The 24,002-nt window shown below is 37.9% G+C and overlaps 1 protein-coding gene across 2 annotated transcripts in view; it reads left to right on the forward strand.

Moving 5' to 3' along the window:
• The window catches only part of METTL15 (methyltransferase 15, mitochondrial 12S rRNA N4-cytidine), a 366,840-nt gene that overhangs the window by 211,322 nt on the left and 131,516 nt on the right, over positions 1 to 24,002 (forward strand). Inside the window, exon 7 of one of the 2 annotated variants that reach the window (XM_061151106.1) lies at positions 6,416 to 6,482. The exons of the other annotated variant lie outside the window; for it this stretch is intronic. Within the exon in view, the coding sequence (XP_061007089.1) occupies positions 6,416 to 6,482 (67 nt within the window). The remainder of the gene's footprint in view (positions 1 to 6,415; positions 6,483 to 24,002) is intronic. 2 annotated transcript variants of the gene reach the window in all.

The following is a 24,002-nucleotide window of genomic DNA, read 5'->3' on the forward strand; positions in this document are numbered from 1 at the left end:
CTCAGAGGTAAAAAAAAAACCTCAATGCCAGCAGTTAATAAATGTTAATAAGAATATTTTACAATAGTGACTACAATATTGCAGTGTTAATTGCATTACTCACTGAAAGAAATGCAATGAGTCATATTTTATAGTTGTTACTTATGCAATTTGAAGAACTTTTTAGGCCCTTGATAAAGAATGAGGGAACTCCAAACCTGATAAAATGAGTCTAGAAAAATAATTTCCTTTCTTTAATAAGGTTTAGGAAATTTGCAATTAAGACAAAAGCAACCTGAAACTATGTTATAAATTTATAGTCTTTTCAAACTCAATAGGATCAGTTGATTTGAATTGCTCCCAACCTTTACAAAATCAAAGATCCTTTTTGCTATTCCTTATTACCAGCTTTTCTGACAATATGAACCTATTGTTTAAGGGGAAAAAAAATGTGTTTTTGCCAAATAGAAATAGAATTTATTTTCCTGTCTTATTAGTGAAAGGCATATACAATTACGAACCAGATTCTGTTCAGTGTAAAACAAAGGGTGTTATAATGATCAGTTCAGTTCAGTCACTCAGTCATGTCTGAATCTTTGTGACCCCATGGAGTGCAGCATGCCAAACTTCCGGGTACATCACCAACTCCTGGAGCTTTCTCAAACTCATGTCCATTGAGTCAGTGATGCCATCCAACCATCTCATCCTCTGTCGTTCCCTTCTCCTGCCTTCAATCTTTCCCAGCATCAGGATCTTTTCCAATGAGTCAGTTCTTCGCTTCAGGTGGCTAAAGTATTGGAGTTTCAGCTTCAGCAACAGTCCTTTCAATGAATGTTCAGGACTTATTTCCTTTAGGATTGACTGGTTGGATTTCCTTGCAGTCCAAGGGACTCTCGAGAGCCTTCTCCAACATCACAGTTCAAAAGCATCAATTCTTTGGCGCTCAACTTTTTTTTATAGTCCAACTCTCACATTCATACAGGACTACTGGAAAAACCATAGCTTTGACTAGTTGGACCTTTGTCAGCAAAGTAATATTTCTGCTTTTTAATATGCTGTTTAGGTTGGTCATAGCTTTTTTCTAAGGAGCAACTGTCTTTTAATTTCATGGCTACAGTCACCATCTGCAGTGATTTTGGAGCCCAAGAAAATAAAGTCTGTCACTGTTTCCATTGTTTCCCCATCTATGTGCCATGAAGTGATGGGACCGAATGCCATGATCTTAGTTTTTTGAATGTTGAGCTTTAAGTCAACTTTTTCACTCTCCTCTTTCACTTTCATCAAGAGGCTCCTTAGTTCTTTGCTTTCTGCCGTAAGGGTGGTGTCATCTGCACATCTGAGGTTATTGCTATGGATCAAAATAATTCTGGAGAAAAGGAAGACAGTTATGTGGTATTTAAATTAGCTTCTACAGATGGCTCAGACGAAACACAGAAGACTTAGCTACACTAAGAAGCCAAAGCAAGTTAGTGGGTTCTCATGAATTAGGTGTCCATGTTTATTTACTGCAAACTGATAAATGTGCTCACAGCTCAACTCAGAAATGCCTGACTCCTTACTAACTAAAAGAAAATTGATACTTCGAAAAGAACAAGGTGAATGCTTGAATGTAAGCTCCTTCACACCTCTCCTGTTAACAACCTTCACCTCTTCTGCCAATTAAGTCCTTTTCATCATCCAAAACTCAAATGTTCTGGTCATGAGAACGCTGCCACCTTCTACAAGGAGCATAAGTGACTAAGGGTCTAAGCAGCTGCTCTCAGAAGTTCACCCCTGCATCTGCTTTAAGGCCGTGCCTGCCATGGACTGCTTCCCACCAATACCTGAGTGAAGTAGGAATCCAATTACCCATTCCAGGGAGACGAAGGAGTACTTGACAGCCAGCTTTGGCTGAAGAACTCACAAACGGCTCAGCTGAACCTTCCATCCAAACTTCCTTACCTCTCTTCACACAGGATCAGACTTACATCACAGTTCAAAGACTCCCCCAAACTTCGTCAGCTTCCTCCTTCTTTCCTTTCATGCAGGCATTCCCTTAATAAGCCATTTGCATATTTAATCCTGTCTTGGGATCTGCTTCTCAGAGGTGCTGCACTAATACGTCAACTCTAGTGTCTCTGTCAATTTCTCAAACTGCATGTGCCCGTGACACTGCACAAAAGGAGAGGAGGGTGTGACCCTAGGATCATCTGGCCCCTCTTCCCCTCCCCAGTTACCTCTTCCATCTCCCTGTGATCTAGGTACACCCAACTCGCTACCGTACTCAGAACACTATGTCTTTGAAAATGTCTCCTATGCCTAAAAGAACTTCCTCTCTAGTTATGTACAAACTTTATTTTATAAGACTACAGGCACATTGTCTCCTGTGGTAAGCCTTCCTTGACATCTCTGAGCAGAATTTAGAGTGTCCTCTTGCACCCATATTTTTCTTAGCTTTCATGATCTTGGCATTTTTAAAGATAGGCCAGTTGTTTTCTTCGAATATCTTTCAATTTGGATTTGTCCAATAACTCCTTATGATTACACCCAGGTGATATATTTTTGGTCAGATTGTCACACTGTATTCTTTTCATTGTCTCCTATCAGTTGCACATGAAGTCTATTTGTCCCATTAGTAGTGTTCATTTTGTTCACTTGATCAAGAGAGTGTCCATCAGGTTTCTCTTTGTAATCAACAAATTTTGTTCCCTTTGTAATCAGCAAGTACTTTATAGAGAGGTACTATGAAATGATGTAAAAATCTCATTACCCATGTCATTTTCACCTACTAGCTTTAGTATCCATTGAGATTTTTTACCTGGATTATTACTATGCTTGTTGCTAAATGATGATTTTCTAAAACCATTAATCTTTCTGGATTTAATTGGAGGCTTTCTACCAGAAGGAAGAACTTTTTCCCCATCTATTTTGTCATTCATTTATATCAGTGGAGTATTAGTTTATTCTGTGAGTGCAATTTATTATGGTATCATTTATTTTAACACTCCAGTAGTCCTTGATTTGGCCAGGGAAAGCCAAGTTCACTTAGGCCCTCATCCTTCTTTGAGCACTTCCTTACTTTCTGTTACCAAAGATGTGCTAGGCTCATTGTGTTCTTTCCCAGTTCTAGCCCTGGATTTGGTCATTTCTTCAAGGAAATCTGATCACTTTACTATTTGAAACCCACATGTGATCACTATGTGCTCATTACTACTGGATGCCCCTGCTTCCTGACCTTTTTAACAGATAGCTAGGAGCTACATGTACCTTTATAGTTATATCTATTTCTTTACCTACCTATAATAACTATTGCTCACCTTGGTACACTGAGTTCTAATCCAATGCCAGCTGAGTTTATTCTAGTTTTAGCTTTTTCAATATTTATAACTCTCTTTCCCATAGTAAGAAACCTGACTTTCATTGTTCTTGATATATTTATTTATTTGCTTAATTTCTGTGCATGTAGCCAATTTTCTGATACTGCTAGGCCGCCACCCTCTTTGTAAATAGACCTGCCCTTTGCTGAGGTTGGTGTCCTCTGCGTAGCATGCAGCTTACTTCGTTAGGCCTGGCTATTTGACAGTAGAAGGAAGGATGCTAATAACATTTTTTAAAGAAAAGAAAGGGATAAAGGTGAAAATGAGATGAAGAGACATAGCTGTTTTTAGCATTCTTTTTACTCTTTAACACTATATCTCTGTTTTGGGGAAGGGGGCATTATCATTATTATTTAATAATCTCTGTTGTAAAAAAGAGAGAGCAGGACTTCCCTGGTAGTTCAGTGGTTAAGACTCTGAGCTTCCAATGCAGGGGAAGCTGGTCATGGAACTAAGATCCCACATGCCGCGTGGCAAAAAATTAAAATTAAAAATAATGATATATTTAAAACAACAAAGAAATTTGAAAAGAAAAAAAGGAGAACAGGCTTCAGGCTTAGAGCCTTCTGTAAGGAATCTTATCTAGAATTTAATAACACTGTTATTTTAATTGTGATTGTATTTAAAGTTACCAGATCTATTTCTTTTCTTCAAATATATTTTTTAATGAGGGGGGAAAGTTACATATTTTAATCAGCACAGTTCTTAAGTATACAATTCAATGAGATGAGTTTAAACAAATCTGTATATATATATCACAAATTTATATATATGTAAGTGTATATATATATACATACATATATATATATATATATACATACACATACACACACACACCATTGAGATGTAGAACATTTTCATCTCTCTAAAAAATGCCAGTCAGTCTCCACCCCGATAGGTATCTGCTCTTCTGATTTATATCAGAATTGGTTTTGCTTCCTTTGTGAATATTTTTAAGGAAAAAGAAAAGTATCTACCAATTAATTAAATAAAATAAATGGTAAAGATGATGCAAGGAATATAGTATAGCACAGAAGGCTATAAATGATAAGTGCATAAATGATGGGAGTTTGGGCACAGTGGTTTGTTTCATGGACATTTAACCTCAGAAATATTGCTGTTGCTAAGATGGAGACAGCTGCCAGTGCTATTCAAGCTGTTAGATACAAGTTATGACCTTCCCTCTCTACTCTTTCCATATGTACTTATCCTTTAAATATCTATTATATACCTACTATGTGCTATGTTGTCCAAGGGCTGTAGATAAATAAAAAATGCCTGCACCCAAAATAGAGATGATCACCATAATCTGATGACCATTTAATCATATGAAATTATTTACAAATCTGGCCACAAATTCTCATGACCATTTCATTGATGATGGTCAAAATTCACAAATTCACTAATTTGCATGAGGACAGTTTCAGAGGCACTTAAAAGACATGTTTTCTCAAAAAAGAGTAAAAGCAGAAGGTAGAATTCCTATTTCATAATTTGCATGTTTTTTAAAATATATAAATTGTTTTATTATAAAATTATGCCTGACATTAGCAAAATACATGAAAGGGCCAACCATCCTGTATAACTTAAGCGTATTAAACACCATGTTAATCCAGATATGCTGACATGGTTACTCCTCACATAGTAAAAGACAGCTAGAAAGAAAATTAAGTTGAATGAAATTTTTTGGATAAAACTTTAAATGGTACACACTCCTTCTTTTGCTCTACTTGTTTTTGCCTTGAAATGTTTTTATTGTCCAGCAACTGATCCATTTTGTACTGCAGTTAGCACCTTGTGAAAAGGCACAGAAGTGTCAACCAGTCACCTGATGCTCACTGACTGTCTGGGCCACGTCCCCACAGAGCAAATGCTCTACTCAGGAGAATAAATTACACCTACAATCTTTAATTTTACTTTTGAGAGGTAGGAATTATAAACTCCCACATAAACATTTCCCACCTTAACTATTAAAATACATTCACACTAGGTCATTTGTTACCAAGCAACTTTTACCAACAAATATCACTAACTTCCCATATCCTACCAAATTTGACAAGCTTTGCCATTCTGCAAAGTGGAATAAATTCTAATTTCTCTTTACAGAGAATAGGTAAATATCAGTAGGTTCTACTTTACTTGTAAAACCTAATGAAATTTGAGACAGGCTATAAGTTCAGAGACAATCATTCATCGACACAAATAAATAAGCAATGTAAACATCTGGAATCTTTTTTCTAACTTTTTGTCGTATTTCTCTATAACAGTATCTCAGTATCTGCCTCACAAGGATCAGTGAGATGTGTGTGTGTGTGTGTGTGTGTGAGAGAGAGAGAGAGAGAGTGTTTTATGAAGCACAGTGCACTATTCAAGTGTAAGGGAGTTCAATCCTCCTAAGTCTATACAGTTTGTTGTACAAAGCCATGGTATAACATGTGTCCCTGCATTTGAGTATCATTTAAGTATAAACTTAAGGCAGTTTAGTGTAACAGAACAGTATTCACCAGTCATAAATAATGGTGAATGAGGCATGGAAGGAAATGTATAATGGCAGAATTATCACAGGCAGCTTTGAGAGATCTTAAGTGAAGACAGGGTCTTCCCTGGTGGCTCAGCAGTAAAGAAGCTAACTGCCAATGCAGGAGACATGAATCCCATCCATGGGTCAGGAATATCCCCTGGAGAAGGAGATAGCAACCCACTCCAACATTCTTGCCTGGGAAATCCCATGGACAGAGGAGCCTGGTATGTTACATACAGTCCGTGGGGTCACAAAAAGTTGGACATGACTTAGCAACTGAACAACAACAAAGCCCACGGTAGTGAAGACTCTAAAGCCAAAGCCTGAGGGGGAACTAAGCCTAAGAAGCTCTGCTGGAAGGCTCACTTGGCCTGGAGCCATGAAGCAACTTACTTGTTCTCTTTGCCTTGATTTCCCTCACCAGGTTGCCACTTTACAAAGGTGAAACTGACTCTGTAGATGAATATTATAAGGCAGAGGATAAAGTGTAGATACTGTAATTATTTGCGATGCAATTTATTATTCTATTTATCTTAAATCTACTTTGTTTGTCTGCAAGTTGAGCTTGAGAAGCTGAACTGTTTTAAAGATGCCCAGGACCTAGCCTCCACCTCTTCACAGCACAGGTGAGAAAATATTGCCTTCTCTTTCTTTTGGGAGGAGGGATTGTTTGGGCAAAAATGATTAACTCATGAATCAGTCCCCATGGCTCTCTTACTCTGATGCTCCTATAGGAACATAATGGCTGGAGGAGAAAACAGATGGAGAATGGAATATTGGAATAGGAAAAAAGTTGGCCATATCCCTTTTCCCACTGCTAATTTATAGAATCCTTGGGTCATTCCATATGAGGGAAGGAAGTGCCTAAAATTAGATGACAGGTTGGATATTGTTGTAGATATTTACCCCCCTTTTAAAATTTTTATATTTTGTATTGGAGTATAGCCAATTAAAATGTGCTAGTTTTGGGTGAATAGCAAAGGGACTCAGCCATACATATACAAGTATCCATTCTCCCCTAGAGTCCCCTCCCGTCCAGGCTGCCACATAGCATTGAACAGAGTTCCATGTGCTCTGCAGTAGGTGCTTGTTGGTTATGCATTTTACATATAGCAGTGTAGACATGTCAATCCCAAACTCCCTGACTCTGACATCCCATCCCTGCCTCTGGCAACAATAAGCCCATTCTCTGAGCCTGGGAGTCTCTTTCTGTTTTGTAAGTAAGTTCACTTGTATCATTTCTTTTAGACTCCACATATAAGGGATGTCATAGGATATTAGATTTATTTTTGATATTTGAAAACAACGGTATTCTTTTGTTATTCAGAAATGACCAGAAAAGAGATAGAAATGGCTTGAGAGGACAGAGAAGAAGGACCTGGTAGAATGGTTTGAGGGCAGCAGTAGAAATAAAAAATAAAACCACCTTTATTGTTTCCTTCTTACTCCAGCTCATTCAACAAGCAGAAGCTAGAAAGGTCAGAGCAGTAAACATTTCTACCCATGCAGTGACATAGCGCTTAAGGGAAATGGGTGCTGTAACTGGGTACATTTCAATTTTACAAAACTTATTTTTAAATCAGTTTTGAACTTTTAATCCCTTCATATGTGTTTTCAGCTTCCTAAGTTATCCTGCCAAGAAAAAGGTATTGAGAATCACTGTGGAAGTGAATAGGAGGCATGGAATTGAGGGAGATATTGAGACTGGGCATAGATTTTAAAAATCACCTGCACAGAGGTGGTTGAAGATGACCGTATTTGCCTGTCTCTTGACCTATTTTCAGTTATTGGCTTTATTTATTTACTTATATTTTATTTCAGTTCATTTATTTGTGTGGCTGTGCCTGTCTTAGTTGTAGCACATGGGATCTATTAGTTGTGGCATGCAGAATCTTTCACTGCAGCATGCGAACTCATTGTGACATGTGGGATCTTGTTCCCTGATTAGGTATGGAACCTGGGTCCCCTGCATTGGGAAGGCAGAGTCATAGCCACTGTACCACCAGGGAAGTCCTGCATTATTATTTTAGATAGATGGAGTCATATAATTTCATGCCTAGTTCACTATTTTAAAGATAGCTTTCTTGAAATATTTTGCAAAAATTCTTACTTTTCAATAAATTCTGGAATTTTCTGGGCCTCATCAATCCAAGGGTCTGGAAACAGAAATTCTATTAGAAGAATTTTACTATGTGGCAATTTGGAACTATTCTGTAGGTTAAAGATAGCTCTGCAAGGCCAGGCCTTCTTGGTCTTTGGATGAAATTCATCATTCAGTTTCATTGCTAGAAAACCCGCTACTACGTAACAGGTTTGTGGAAGGATCAAAATGAAAGAATATATACCATGACCCACAGGACTGCCCCTCCCACCCCATGTTTTGGATTGTGTCTGCCTGTCCAACTTGATCTCTCACCATCGTTTTCCTTCACTTACTACTCTCCTGGCACACCAGCTGTCTTTCTTGTCTTCAAATACATCAAACTGTTTCTTACCCCAGGGCCTTTGCAAGTGTTCTCTCTACATGTAATTTTTATATGTCCAACTCTTTACTCCTTATTTTCAGGCCTCCTGTCAGTATCATCTTCTCAGTGAGGTCTATTCTTGCTCTATGTCTGAAGTTGCCTCTGCTGGATATTTGGTATTTCATAGCCCTGCTTGTATCTCTCATATCATTTTTGTAGCCTGCAATTTTGTTATCCATTTGTGTATTTACTTTGTTATTACCTGTCTCCTCCCACTGGATTTCATGATATATTTTATTGAGAAATAATTGGCATATGATACTTCATTAGTTTCAGATATAAAACATAATTTGATATCTGAATATATTACAAAATTATCACAATAAATCTAGTTAATATCTGTCACCATACATGGTTCAAAATTGTTTTTTGTCATGATGAGAACTTTTAAGATCTACTCTCTTAACAACTTTCAAATGTGCAGCACAGTATTATCAACTATAGTCATCCTACTGTGCATCTCCATGACTTATTTATTTAATAACCAGAAGTCTGTGTCTTTCACCCATTTCTCCCCCTCTTCACCCATTTCTCCTCCCCACCACCCATTTCTCCCCTCAACCACCCCGTGTCTCTGGCAACCACCGATCTGTTCTCTGTATCTATAAGCTCGTTTTTGTTTTTCTCTTTTAGATTCCACATATAAGTGAGATCATACTGTATTTGTCTTTCTCTGACTTATTTTACTTAGCATATGCCCTCAAGGCTCAACCATGTTGTAACAAATGGCAAGATTTCATTCTTTCTTATGGCTAAATAATATTCCACTGTTTGTATGTGTATACGTACGTGTTGTTGTGTTTGTATGTCACATTTTCTTTATCCATTTGCCCTTTGATGGACACTTAGGTTGTTTCCATACTTGGGCTATCGTAAATAATGCTGCAATGCTTTTGTGAACCTGAGGGTGTATATTAATATATCTTCTCAGTTTAGTTCTTTTTTTTTTTAAGATAAACACTCAGAAGTGAAATTGCTATTATCATATGGTAGTTCAATTTTTAATTTTGGGGGAACTTCCATGCTGTTTGTATAGTGGCTATGTCAGTTTACATTCTTCCCAATAGTGCACAAGGGTTTCCTTTTCTTACCAACATTTATTATGTCTTATCTTTTGGTAATAGCCACTGTTACATGTGTGAGATGACATCTCATTGTGTTTTGATTTGCATTTCCCTGATGATTTAGATTTCAGGATCTTTGAGATCAAAAACCTCACCCATCTTGTTTACTTCAGCACCCAAGGTAGCTAACACGGTGCTTAGCACACATTAGACACTCGCTGTTTGTGGAATGAGTGACATGAGTCCTCTGTATATGAGAGTCCATGGTAGGTTAGATTGAACATTTTGAAATAATAAAAAAAGTAAAGAAATGTAGGTTATACTGTTTCTGAGAAAAAGTTGCTCAGACGTGCTTGTATGAGGGCAGGGAGAGGAGGTAAGAGAAAGCTCTCCATAACAGGAAAGGTTCTAAGAGCCGGAGTTTGTTTAGAAAGACCCAAACCAGAAGCTCTGACTGAGGTGGACTTCAGCCTGGCATTCTCTGACCCCAGAAATGGTTCCTGTCTATGCACAAATTCTCATTTGACAGAGCATTTCAGACCAGATGAAAGGCCCGGAGACAAAAACATCATTTTATTGATACCATTTTGTAGAGCGGTCTGGAATGATTTCATAGGTTAATACCAGCATCTCTTTGTACTGAGAGTTAACCCACCTTTAAGCCATCATTTGTCATCTTCAAATTAAGCAGAGACCCAGATGGCATTCTGGCTGAACCAGGATGTACTCCTAGGAAAAAGAGGCATTAGCTGGCATGGTTGTGGCTGATACAGGCCCAGGTATGTTGGCCTCCAGATTCATTTCTTGAGGAGACTGGGCATATTCAGCTCCACATTTGGGCCTGGCTCCATGGACATGTCCAGAGGCCTCCATTTACTAGTTACATCATGGCTCACTCCACACAGGACATTGTTTCTGTTTTAAGTTCCTGCTCCTGGTAGGCAGAACTTTTTCTTATAACTTTGGAATACTGGTAAAGTAAACTGAAGGACCATGGACTTTGCAGTTACACATGGTTCTCTGGCTTTACCACTTGCAAATTCTACAATCTTTGCAAAATCACTTAACCTGACTGAACTTTCCTCCTCTATAAATGCAGAAGAGAACGCTAAATAGAGTATTTCTGAGGATTCCATGAGAGAGTGGGAGTGTGAATGTGTTTGACACATTAATATTTCCTTCCTTTTTCCCTTTCTTTTTTTTTCCCAATGTAGTTGATATATAATATCTCTGGTTACAGGCAGAATCAGCATTAGTGTTCAGAAACTTTAGTTCTCAAGGCGTGTAGCCTTGAGTTCACATCCCAGGATTCACTGTCCACCTCTACCTTCACTGACCACCCTAACATGTGATAGGAAGTTTGAATGAAATTAAGCCTCAAATTAGGACTCTGTGACTTTGAATATCTGTCATAACACAAAGAAATCTTTATTTTTTTTAGGCATTGCCTTATACATCTTCTTTCTCAGGTCACTTCTTGTAGTGATTCTAAAGATATTGGCACAGAGAGAGGAATAATATACATATATTGGGTGTAGCAGACAAAATTTTTACCCCATGACTGTTTCTCTCTCTGGTGTTACACCCATGTTGTGAAAGTGAAAGTCACTCAGTTGTGTCTGACTCTGTAACCCCATGGACTGTCCAGTCCATGGAATTCTCCAGGCCAGAATACTGGAGTGGGTAGCCATTCCCTTCGCCAGCAGATCTTCCCAACCCAGGGATTGAACCCAGGTCTCTCCCGCATTGCAGGTGGATTCTTTACCAGCTGAGCCACCAGGGAAGCCCAACCCATGTATGTTACATGGCAAAAGGGACCTCACAATGTAATTAACATTAATAACCAAAAGACCTTAAGATAGGGAGATTACATTATCCCTTTAAAGCAGGACGGGAATTCTGAAATATTCAAATCATAAGAAGGATTCTGTGTTGTTGTTGAGTTGGAAGATACAGGAAAATGGGAACTACAGTCCTACAACCACATGGAACTGGATTTTGCCAATAACCATTGAGCTTGAAAAAGGATCCTTGGCTTCAGGAGTCTGAGAACTGCATCTCTGGCTGATGCCTTGATTTTACCCTTATGAGATCCTAAGCACAAAATCTAATCATGTCTTGCTGCACTTCTGACCTGTCAAAACTGTGAGAAAATAAAAGGTGTTGTTTTAGGCCATTATATTTGTGGTGATTTGTTGCAGAATCAATTTTAAAAAATACACCAGGCTTACAACTTTCTCTGAAGCATGATAAAAATATGAATTAATCAGGACCTGGAAGAAGTGCCTCCTGTTGAAAACAGCACTTTGGATCTGATGTAGACAATACAACACTTCCACAAAAATTCTCAAGGATCCATATTTTGAGACTTTCAGGTTCAAAGTTTCTCAAAGATCCATATTTTGAAAGCTTCAGGTTGATCTTTGCTACTGCCCACTCTGGACTCCCTCAACAGCTTTTTGTAGTTGTATTGTAGTACTTTTCATTGTCTTGTTATTTTCTTGCTTATGTGACTATATACCACATGTTGGTGTCTTAAGAGAAAGAATATGTGATTTACTTTTGTATCTCCCAAACCCAGCACAGAGCCTGAAATGGCTGGAGGCACTAGATGTGTGTTTGTTAAGTGAAACTGTGAATGGATGCAATAGAATTAATAAACTAAACTAGCACTGAATTAATAAACTTTTGACACTGACCTTACTAAAAGGTCAAAGTATTTGTTGTGATCACAAAGTAGAATTTAGTTTTACATTGACACATGTAGAAATTTTTATTTGCTCTACACTGCATTGCAACTCATTAAAAAATACCCAGCCTGCTCTTTGATGAGCCAATTTAGTTAAAAGAATGACTGTTAAATTTACCAAATCAGTTACCTTCCTACCTGAAGTAACTTTAATTATATGTTTTATATATATATATGTTAATTTCCAAGTCCTAACATCAGCTCTCTAGAATGATTTCTGGGAAGTTCAGTTGTTTTACTTTGATGCCTGTGTCCATTTATCCACTTGTTCTAGAAACAAATTTAATTCTGAAGATGTTCTTAAAGGACACAGAAAAAAAATCTTACTCCTCAAGAGAGAGAGTGCATGATCCCTGGAGTTATAAAGTATGAAGAGACACTAAGAGAGAGTCTCTTTTGCCTTTAAGAGAGTATCTAAATCACATCCTAAAGTGAAAGTCACTTAGTTGTGACCGACTGTTTGTAACCCAATGGACTATACAGTCCATGGAATTCTCCAGGCTAGAATACTGGAGTGGGTAGCCTTTCCCTTCTCCAGGGAATCTTCCCAACCCAGGGATCAAACCCAGGTCTCCTGCATTGCAGGTAGATTCTTTACATCCTTAAGCCTTTTATTTATAACTTTTAGGGATATAGTTACCATAACATCTTTTTGTAGCCCATTTCCAATGATCTGGAAATTCTTTCTTTCAGTTGCTAACTTCCTTCCCTTAGAAATTTTCCCCTAGTACACAAGTGTGAGATGGACTCACCAGATATATTTATTTGCATTTTATCATTCTACCATCTCACCTTGCATTCTACTTCATTGTCCTGCCATGGATAATTGGAACTGGGTTAAAAACATGATCCAAGATGAACCAAGCAGAGTCTCTACCCTAATCTTTCTCATGGTAATTGATGTTTGGATCTAAGAAGCAGCTTGTTAGTTTGTACTATAACCACGTAAAGTAAATTCAGAAGCTGTTATACAGTCACTTTACCTTGAAGGACAAGAGAAATGGAGAGATTCAGTCTATGGATAAATGGAACTAATAAGCAACAGAGAGACTCGGGCATGATATGAAGAAGGAACACTGCCTGGGTTCCAGAAGCCGTTCTATGCTCAGTGAGACCTGGATTCATATTGCTTTTAGGGTCTGTCAAGCATCTATTTATCATCAAAACATACCGCCCCCCCACCTCCTTGCTTTTGTTTTCTTAAACTAACTAGCTTCGGTTTCTGTTACCTTTTAATGAGTTCTAATGAGTAAACTACCAGGAATTGATCCTCTCTTTAAGCACATTCTTCCTTTCTGGGAAGTGAGAGGAGAGGGGAGCACAAAGTCTTATGGTTTTGCTATTTTATATAATAAATTTTACTTAGTGCTTATTACATGTGAAAAGAGATGACCATTGGCTCCTAAGAGGCTGGAGTACTGGAGCCTGGATGTTATTTCACTACACAGGACTTCTCTAATGAGAAGTCTTCAGTCTAGAGCTCCTCCTGATTTGGACAAGACTGTTTGAGGCTCTCTCTGCCTAATTCTGTTTCTTTTTGCTGTTGTCTTTCACAGGCACTTCTCCAATAAACTGTGTGCATTCCTAATTCCATATCCATGTCAACCTCCTGAAAGACCCAACCAATACAGATAGCCTTCAAAGGAAAATGGAAGCATTTTCTTTTACTCGATAAATGTGTATTGACTATGAACAATGGCCAAGCAATGTGCTTAAACACAAGGCATATCAGCAAACATAACACAGTCCTTTTCCTTATGGAACTTCACTACAATCAAATAGAAATGGCATTAAACAAATAAATTACACAAAACACTGCGCCCACCAAATATAATTGAACAAAGAAACATAGTTGTGATGTTAAGTGAAAAACAAGGAAAAAGTAGAGGGAAACCTGGATGAGGAAGATGAAAAATCAGAGTATGTTGAGTTTCAGTGAAGTAATAAAACCTGTCATTTTATATGTTAATCACATTCCACATTTAGGACTCCAGGGCTTGAAACTGTGGGGTTTCTTCATAAGTGCAAAATAATGAAGACTTGAATTGCTATCATTATACCTGAAAAATATATAGGGAATTAGAAAAGAAAAAACAAGTCTAACTTGTTGAGCTAGCTTTAAGAAAAAAGAAAGAAAAAAGAAAAACTAATTTAAAGAAGGATCCCATTGTCAGGAAGAAAATGAGTCCATAGTAGGAAGTGACTGTTCTCCTGCTTTATCTAGATCAGATACCAGCTGGAATCCTGTGGTCAGTTCTGGATTCCTTTGGAGAACATTTTAGGAGTGGCAAAAGTAAATTGGACTCCACAGCGGGTATGAGGATGGAGATAAGACCTTGGATCCGTATGGCAAAAGAGCCTGGAGGTGTTCGTCCAGAACCAAGCCAATCAAGAGTGAGTCATTATAACCACCTTTAAATAAAGAACTGTTCTACATAATTTAAAAAACAAAAATAAAAATCTCAGGCCTACTGGTTGTAATTTCTCATAAGGGTAGGAATAGGAACACTAAGTAGAAGCTATATAGAAGCAGATTACAGTTGAGTATAAAAAATAAAAGTCAATTTCTGAAACCTAGAAAAATGAAGACAGCCTAATAGATTCATGGGACACCATTAAATGAAGCAATATGTGCCTTACAGGAGTCCCAGAAGGAGAAGAGAGAAAGAGACAGAGAGCTTATATGAGGAAATAATGTCTGAATACTTCCCTATCTGAGAAAGAAATTGGACACTCAAATTGAAGAAGCCCAAAAACTCCAGCTGGGAAGAATCCAAAGAGGCCTATACTAAGATATATTAAAAATCAAACTGTAAAAATTCAGAGACAGAGAATCTTGAAAACAGAATGAGAAAGTGACTTGTCAAGAGTACTCCTATTAGTATCAAGTGATGTATCAGCAGAAACGCTACATGTCAGAAGGGAATATGATGATATATTCAAAGTGCTGAAAGGAAAAGGAAAGCTGGCAACCAATAATATTCTATCAAGCAAAACTGTCCTTCAAAAATGAAGGAGATATAAAGACCTAACAATATAAACAACACCTGAGGGATTTCATCACCACTAAATCTGCCTTACTAAAAGTGCTAAATGGAGTCCAAGCTTAAGAAAATATAAACCTCTGTGGTAAAGTTAAATATAAAAACAAATACAGAATACTATAATGGTAGTGCACAAATTGCATTTGATTTTAGTATGGAATTTAAAAGATAGAGGCATAACAAATAACTCTAAGACTATATTATGGATGTAAAATAAAAAATATCACTTATGACAGGGATAAACTGAAGGGAGATATGTAAAGGAGGTTGAAATTAAGTTGTTAGCAGTTATAATTATAAGATGTTTTATATAATCCTTTAGTAACCATAAAGAAAATACCTATAGAAGATGCACAAAGGAAAAGATAGTAGAATTAAAGCACATCACTACCCAAAATCAATAAAATCTAAAGAAAAAAGCCAGAGATGAAAAGGGCAAAATACTCTAGCCTTATAGAAAACAATGAACAAAGTATCAATAATAAATCCTTCCCAATTAGTAGTTACTTGAAATTTACATGGATTAAGCACTCCAATCAAAGGCATAGAGTGACTGAATGGATTTTTAAAAAGCAAACAAACAATATCCAACTGTGAGCTCTCTATAAGAGACTAATTTTAGATATAAGGACACACAGGTTGAAAATAAAAGAGTGGAAAAAGATATTACAAGCAAATGGTAACCAAGAGAAAGTAGGGTGGCCATATTTAAATCAGCCATAATAGGCTTTAAGTCATGAATTGTCATCGGAAACAAAGAAGGATATTATATAATCATAAAAGAATTAATTAACCAGAAATATATAACAGTTGTAAATATATATGTAACTAACATCAGAGCACCAAATATAGGAAGCAAATATTAGCAAAATTGAAGGGAGAAGTAGAATTAAATCTCTAAAATTAGGAAGAGATTTCAGTGCCCTAATTTCAATAATAGAACAACTATACATAAAATAAATAAGGAAATAAAGAATTTGAACAGCAGTATAGACTAACTGAGTATCACAGGTACATACAGAACACTCCAACTAATAACAGCAGTAAACACATTCTTCTGAGGTGCACACAGAATATCCTCTAAGACAGATCACACATTAAACCACACAACAAGTCTTAACACTAAAAAGATTGAAGCCATACCAAATATCTTTTTTTGACAACAATGGGATAAAACTAAAAATAAATAGTAAATGGAAAACTGGAAAATTCACAGCATGGAAATTAATGCACTCTTGAAAAACCAAGAGATAGAAGAAGGAATGACAGGGAAGTTAAAAAGCATCTGAAAACATACTAAAACATATGAGACAAAGACAAAGCATTAGTAAGAGGGAAGTTTATGGTAGTAAAAACCTGTATTAATAAAGAAGAAAGACCTCAAATCAAAAACCTAACCATATACCTCAAGGAAATACAAATGAAGAGCAAGCTAAACCCAGAGTTAGTATAAGCAAGGAAATAATAAAGATTAAAGTAGAAATAAACAAAATAGGAAATGTAAAAATGATAGGAAAAAATCACCAAATTAAGAGCTGATGTTTTGAAAAGAACCGTAAAACTGAGGATGCTTAGTTAGACTAAGAATAAATCAGAGAAGACTTAAAGAGCAAACATCAAAAACGAAAGAAGAGACATTTTAGCTGAAGCCACAGAAATTAAAGTGATCATAAGAGACTTCTAGGAACTATTGTATACCAAAACATTGACTAGCCCAGAAGAAATGGATAATTTTTTAGAACATGCAACCTCCCAAGATTAAATTATGAAAAAATATCTGAGCAGACCTATTACTAGTAAGAAGACTCTATAGTCAAAAATCTCCCAAAAAGAAACACTCAAAATTAGATGACTTTGCTGGAGAATCCTTTCACAAATTTAAAGAAAAATATTAACACCCATCCTTCTCAAATGCTTCCCCAAAATTTACAAGAACATTTCCAAGCTTATTTTATGAACTCAGAATTATATCAAACCACAACAAAGTAATATAAGAAAAGAAAACCACAGACCATTATTTTTGATGCATATGAATGCAAAAAATACTCAACTAAGTCCAACAGAACATTCAAAGAATTTTATACTGTGACCAAATAGAATTTATTTGTGAAATGCAACATATGAAAATCAATGTAATACACCACTTTAACAGAATAAAGGGCAAAAAACCAAATAATTGCCTCAATTGATGCAGAAAAAGTTTTTGACAAAGTTTAACAGGTTTCCTGATGAAAACACTCAACAAAGTAGGAATAGAAGGAAACTGCCTCAACATAACAAGGAGCATATATGAAAAATTCACACCTAACATCATATTCAATTGTGAAAAACTGAAAGCTTTTCTTTTAAGATCTAAGTGCAGATCTTAAAAGGCATTGGAATGACTGCTATCTTCCTTGCAGTAGACAAGGCAGGTGCGTGGGGTGCACACGAAGCCCCATTGTGGCTCAGGTGGTCTCCAAGTGTGCCAGCAAGTCCTTGGCTGGTCATCAGACATGGGCACTCCAAGGTCAGCTACATCCTGGAAGCCAGGCCAGGCTCTGGCATGAGATACTAATGCACAGTATGATGCCCAGGTGCACCAGCAACTTCTTCATGGCCTCTGACAAGGCAAGGATGCCCTCTCTTACTGTTTCTATTCAGCACAGTACTGAAAGTCCTAGCCATAACAACTAGGCAAGAAAAAGAAATAAAAGGCATTCAAGTCATAAAGGAAGATGTACAGTTATCTCTGTTCACAGATGACATGACCTTATATGTAGAAAACCCAGGAGATTCCACACACACAAAATGTTAAAATGAATAAATGAATTCAGTGAAGTTGCAAGACAAAAAATCAACACACGAAAATAAGTTGCAGTGTATGTGCTAACACTGAACAATCCCAATATGAAATTGAAGGGGAAAATCCTAATTTGTAATAGCATAAAAAGGAATAAAATATTTAGGAATAAGCTTAACCAAGGAGGTTAAGCAACTGTGACAAACCAGTTGCTCTGAGGTCAGTGGGACCACCCTGCCTGTATCACTGCTGTTGGCCCTCATAGTCCCTTTGCTATTTCTCAGGAGCTTCAGCACAGTGGCCGTCACTAAGCTGGCGGTGCTTCTGGGCATTGTACTGTGCATTAGTATCTCATGCCAGAGCCTGGCCCTGGCTACCAGGATGTAGCTGACCTTGGAGTACCCATGTCTGATGACCAGCCAAGGACTTGCTGGCACTCTTGGAGACCACCTGAGCCACAATAGAGGCTTCAGTGTGCACCCCAAGCATCTGCCTCGCCTACTGCAAGAAAGATGGCGGTCATTCCAATGCCTTCTGCACTGCCCATGGCCTCAGCCTCCCAGAAAGTGAAGGGCACCAACGCCATAATGGAGCCCAATTCCAGTTTCTGATATGAGGAGGTCCTGCAGTCTCAGTCCTACTTGCCTGGGGAGCCTTTCGGACAGTTCTTCCAAATGAGAGGAAATGAGCTCCAGGGTAAGCTGTAGTTGATTAGCATTTGAGGAGGGCTGATCAAACACTCCAGATAGAGGTTCTTGAGTTTCCTGCAGCTTGCAGTTGGGAGGAGATATTTCTGACATGAGGGAAGTCTTTTCTGTCCTTCCTCATTGACATAAAGTGTTTTTTGTTTTCTGCATCTTCCTGAATGCAGCTCAGAGTGTCTCTGCACTGTCTTGATGGTAATGCGTAGGTCTGTCCTCTGAGGAGGGGTCAGATAAACCATTTCTCCTCTAGTCAGCCTCAGTTTATTGTCAGGAAAATCAAAACTGTTTGAACAATGTTAGGCAGAAAGACATTTAATATTGAAAGATCAAGGCTGGGAGCCAAGTCAGGAGATCAGGAAGTATGAGCATCATAGGGATCACCCTACTGATCCGCCTGTCTACAATCTAATGTAGGGGAGCTCTGGCAGGGTGCCTGGGGATGCTGGCAAAGCCTTGTTCCTGACACCTTCTTGAGCATAAATAGTTATGAACATGATTATTTTCTAAATCTCAAACTCCTAAGATAAGATAGTGGGGGAAAGAAATAAGAAAAAACTGAGAAATATATATGAATTATGGATAATATAGTCCCTGGTTAATATATACAAATATATATACACAATAAGATAACTAATAAAAAAGAAAAATACTGAAAACTATAAACAATGATGAAAAAATTAAATGAGAACCTCCCTGATGATCCAGTGGTTAAAATCCACCTGCCAAAGCAAGGGACACAGATTCAATCCCTGATCCAGGAAGATTCCACACACTCAGGGCAACTAACCCATGTGCCACAACTGCTGAGCCTGTGCCCTAGAGCCCATGCTCTGCAACAAAAAGACACTGCAGTGAGAAGCCCGTCCACTGCAGCTAGAGGGTGGCCGCCATTCGGTGCAACTAGAGAAATCCCGTGCCCAGCAATGATGATCCAGTGCAGCCCAAAATAAGTAAATTAATTGATTTTTTTTAATTAAAGGAGAAAAATAATTGGGAAGGAATTCATGTTAATTATTTGGAAGACAATATTATTAAAATGTTCAGACTACCCAAATGATCTATATTCTCAGTGCAACCCCTTTCAAGTTTCTAGTGGTATTTATTTTCAGAAATAGAAAAAGTATTCTAAAATTCATATGGAATCTCAAAAGACTCCAAATAGCCAAAATGATTTTGAGAAAGAATAACAGAACCGAAGGTGTCATGCTGCCTGATATCAAAATACAAAAGTTATAGTAATTAAAACAGTGTGGTACTGGCATAAAAATAGATGTACAGAGCAGTAGAAAAGAATTGAGAGCCCAGAAATAAACTGTAATGTATATGGTCTAATTATTTGTCAACAAAGATACCAAAATTATACAATGGGAAAAGGCTAGTCTCTTTAACAAATGCTGTAGGGAAAACTTCACATGAATATCCACATGTGAACTTGAACTCTTACCTCATACCATATGAAAAATTAACTCATTAAGGATTAAACACGCTGCTATAGATTGAATATTTGTGTCCTTCCCCCCCAAATTCATATGTTAAACCCCACCCACAATATGGTGATATTTGGAGGTGGGACCTTTGGGCAATGATTAGGTCATGAGGATGGAACCCTCAATGCCCTTATAAAACAGACCCTAGAGAGTTTCCTTGCCCCTTTCACCAGGTGTGGACATATAGAGGACAGCTGTTACATGACCCAGGTGGTCGACTAACTTTCACCAAACACCAAATCGCCTGTTACTTTGATCTTAGAGTTCCCAGCCTCCAGACTGAGAAATAAATTTCTTTTGTTTGTAAACCACCAAATCTGTGGTATTCTTTTATAGTAGCTATAATGAACTAAGACAGAAACAGTACTAAGAAGTGGGGTGCAATTCTAACAAATACCTTAAAATGTGGAAGTGGCTTTGGAAGTGGTTAATGGATTAAGGCTGAAAAAGTTGAAGTGCCTGCTAGAAAAAGCCAACATCATTGTGAACAGACCATTAAGGGCAATTCTTATGAGAGCCCAGAAAGAGAGGAGAACAGTAGAAAATAATTGTTTTAGAAAATACCTTAATAATCCTGAACAGAATATTAGTAGAAATATGGATGGCAATACTCATTTAGTTGAGGTCTTAGACGGAAATGAGCATCATGTTACTGGAAACTGGAGGAAAGGTCACTCTTATTATAAGTGACAGAGAATGTGGCCGAATTGTGTCACGTTCTATTGTTTTGTGGAAGGTGGAAATTTCAAGCATTGAAATTGGATATTTTAGCTGAAACTGTTTCTAAGGAAAGTGTTGAAGCTGTGGCTTGGCATATCATGACTGCTTATAGTAAAATATGAAAAGAGAGAAGTGACTTGAACTTGTTAAGCAAAAAGGAAATAGAACGTAAAAGATTTAGAAAATTCTCAGCCCATCCATATTGCAAAAAATGAAACACTAAGGGTGTGGCCAAGTGACACTTCAATGAAATAAATAGAGATCAGCCATGTCAACAGAAACCAGGAGCTGTTCTCTAAGACTATGGAGGAATCCCATGTGGAACCGTTGTTGCTATTGGGTCACTAAGTCCTGTCCTACTCTTTGTGACCCCATGAACTGCAGCACACCAGGCTTCCCTGTCCTTCACTATCATGCAGTGAGTGAAAGTCCCTCAGTCGTGTCCAGCTCTTTGTGACTCCATCCATGGAATTCTCCAGGCCAGAATACTGGAGTGGGTAGCCAGTATTCTTCTCCAGGCGATCTTCCTGACCAAGGGATTGAACCCAGGTCTCCCACATTACAAGTGGATTCTTTACCAGCTGAACCACAAGAGAAGCCCAGAGTTTGCTGTCATCCAGAGCTTGCTCAAACTCATGTTCATTGAGTCGCTGATGCCGTCCAACCATCTCATCCTCTGTTGCCCCTTCTCCTCTTGTCCTCAGTCTTTCCCATCATCAGGGTTTAGTCCAATGAGTCGGCTCTTCACATCAGGTGGCCAAAGTATTGGAGCTTCAGCTTCAGCATCAGTCCTTCCAATGAATATTCAAGGTTGACGTCATTTAGGATTGACTGGTTTGACCTCCTTGCTGTCCAAGAGACTCTCAAGAGTCTTCTCTAGCACCACAGTTCAAAAGCATCAATTCTTTGGTGCTCAGCCTTGTTTATGGCCTGACTCTCACATTTGTACATGAATGCTGGAGAAACCATAGCTTTGACTATATGGACCTTTGTCAGCGAAGTGTTATCTCTGCTTTTTAATACACTGTCTAGTTTTGTCATAGCTTTTCTTCCAAGGAGGAAGTGTCTTTTAATGTCATGGCTGCAGTCACCATCCACAGTGATTTTGGAGCCCAAGAAAATAAAATCTGTCACTGTTTCTACTTTTCCCCATCTATTTGCCATGAAGTGATGGGATTGGATGTCATGATTTTCATTTATTGAATGTTGAGTTTTATGTCAAGTTTTTTCACTCTTTTACCATCATCAATAGGCTCTTTTGTTCTTCTTCTCTCTCTGCCATTAAAGTGGTATTATCTGCATACTTGAGGTTGTTGATATTTCTCCAAGCAATCTTGATTCCAGCTTGTGAGTCATCCAGCCTAGCATTTCAGATGATATACTCTGCATATAAGTTAAATAAGCAGGGTGACAATATACAGCCTTGATTTACTTCTTTCCCAACTTGAAATCAGTCCATTGTTTCATGTCCAATTCTGTTGCTTCTTGTCCTGCATACAGGTTTCTCAGGAGACATGTAAGGTGGTCTGGTATTCCTAACTCTTTAAGAATTTTCCAGTTTGTTGTGGTCGACACAGTCAAAGGCTTTAGCACAGTCAATGAAGCAGAAGTAGGTATTTTGCTGGAATTCTCTTTCTTTTTCTGTGATCCAGCAAATGTTAGCAATTTGATCTCTGGTTTCTCTGCCTTTCCTAATGCAGCTTGAGTATCTTGAAGTTCTCAGTTCACACTACTGCTAAAGCCTAGCTTGAAGGATTTTGAGCATTACTTTGCTAGCATGTGAAATGAGTGTGATTGTGTGGTAGTTTGAGCATCTTTGGCCCTGCCCTTCTTTGGAATTGGAATGAAACTGACCTTCTCCAGTCCTGTGGATACTGCTGAGTTTTCCACGTTTGTTGACATATTGAGTGCAGTACTTTAATAGCATCATATTTTAGGATTTTAAATAACTCAGCTGCAATTTCATCATCTCCACTAGTTTTGTTTGTGCTAATGCTTCCTAAGACTCATTTGACTTCGCACTCCAAGACATCCAGCTCTAGGTGAGTGGCCACACCATCATGATTTTCCAGGTCATTAAGATCTTTTTTGTATAGTTCTTCTGTGTATACTTGCCACCACTTCCTAATCTCTTCTGCTTCTGTTAAGTCCTTGCCATTTCGGGCCTTCATTGTGCCCATCTTTGCATGAAATATTCCCTTGGTATCTCTAATTTTCTTGAAGAAATTTCTAGTATTTCCCATTCTATTGTTTTCCTCTATTTCTTTGCATTGTTCACTTTAAAAGGCTTTCTTACCTCTCCTTGCTATTCTCTGGAACTCTGCATTCAATTGAATATATCTTTCCCTTTATCCTTTGCCTTTCATTTCTTTTCTTTCCTCAGCTATTTGTAAAGCCTCCTCAGACAACCACTTTGCCTTCTTGCATTTCTTTTTCTTTGAGATGGTTTTGGTCACTGCCTCCTGTACATTATAAACCTCTGCTCATAGTTTTTTAGCACTTGGCCTACCAGATCTAATACTTTGAATCTATTCATCACCTCCACTCTATAATCTTAAGGGATTTGATTCAGGTCATACTTGAATGGCCTCATGGTCTTCCCTACTTTCTTCAGTTTAACCCTGAATTTTGCAATAAGGAGCTCGTAATAAGGAGCCATAGTCAGCTCCAGGTCTTGTTTTTACTGACTGTATAAAGCTTCACCATCTTTGGCTGCAAAGAACATTATCAGTCAGATTTAGTTATTGACCATCTGGTGATGTCCATGTGTAGAATCGTCTCTCGGGTTGTTGGAAAAGGGTGTTTGCCATGACCAGTGTGTTCTCTTGACAAAACTCTGTTAGCCTTTGCCCTGCTTTATTTTGTACTCCAAAGCCATACTTACCTGTTGTTCCAGGTATCTCTTGCCTCCTACTTTTGCATTTCAATCCCCTATGATGAAAAGGACATCTTTTTTGGTGTTAGTTCTAGAAGGTAAGTCTTCATAGAACCAGTTCAAAGAAAAGTCTCTATCTTTTCCAAACTGTTCACCACAGAACTGCCATGGTTCATCTGAAACTCAGTTTTGACCA

The sequence above is a fragment of the Dama dama genome, chromosome 1 (assembly GCF_033118175.1).
Source record: "Dama dama isolate Ldn47 chromosome 1, ASM3311817v1, whole genome shotgun sequence".
NCBI classification, from domain to species: domain Eukaryota; kingdom Metazoa; phylum Chordata; class Mammalia; order Artiodactyla; family Cervidae; genus Dama; species Dama dama.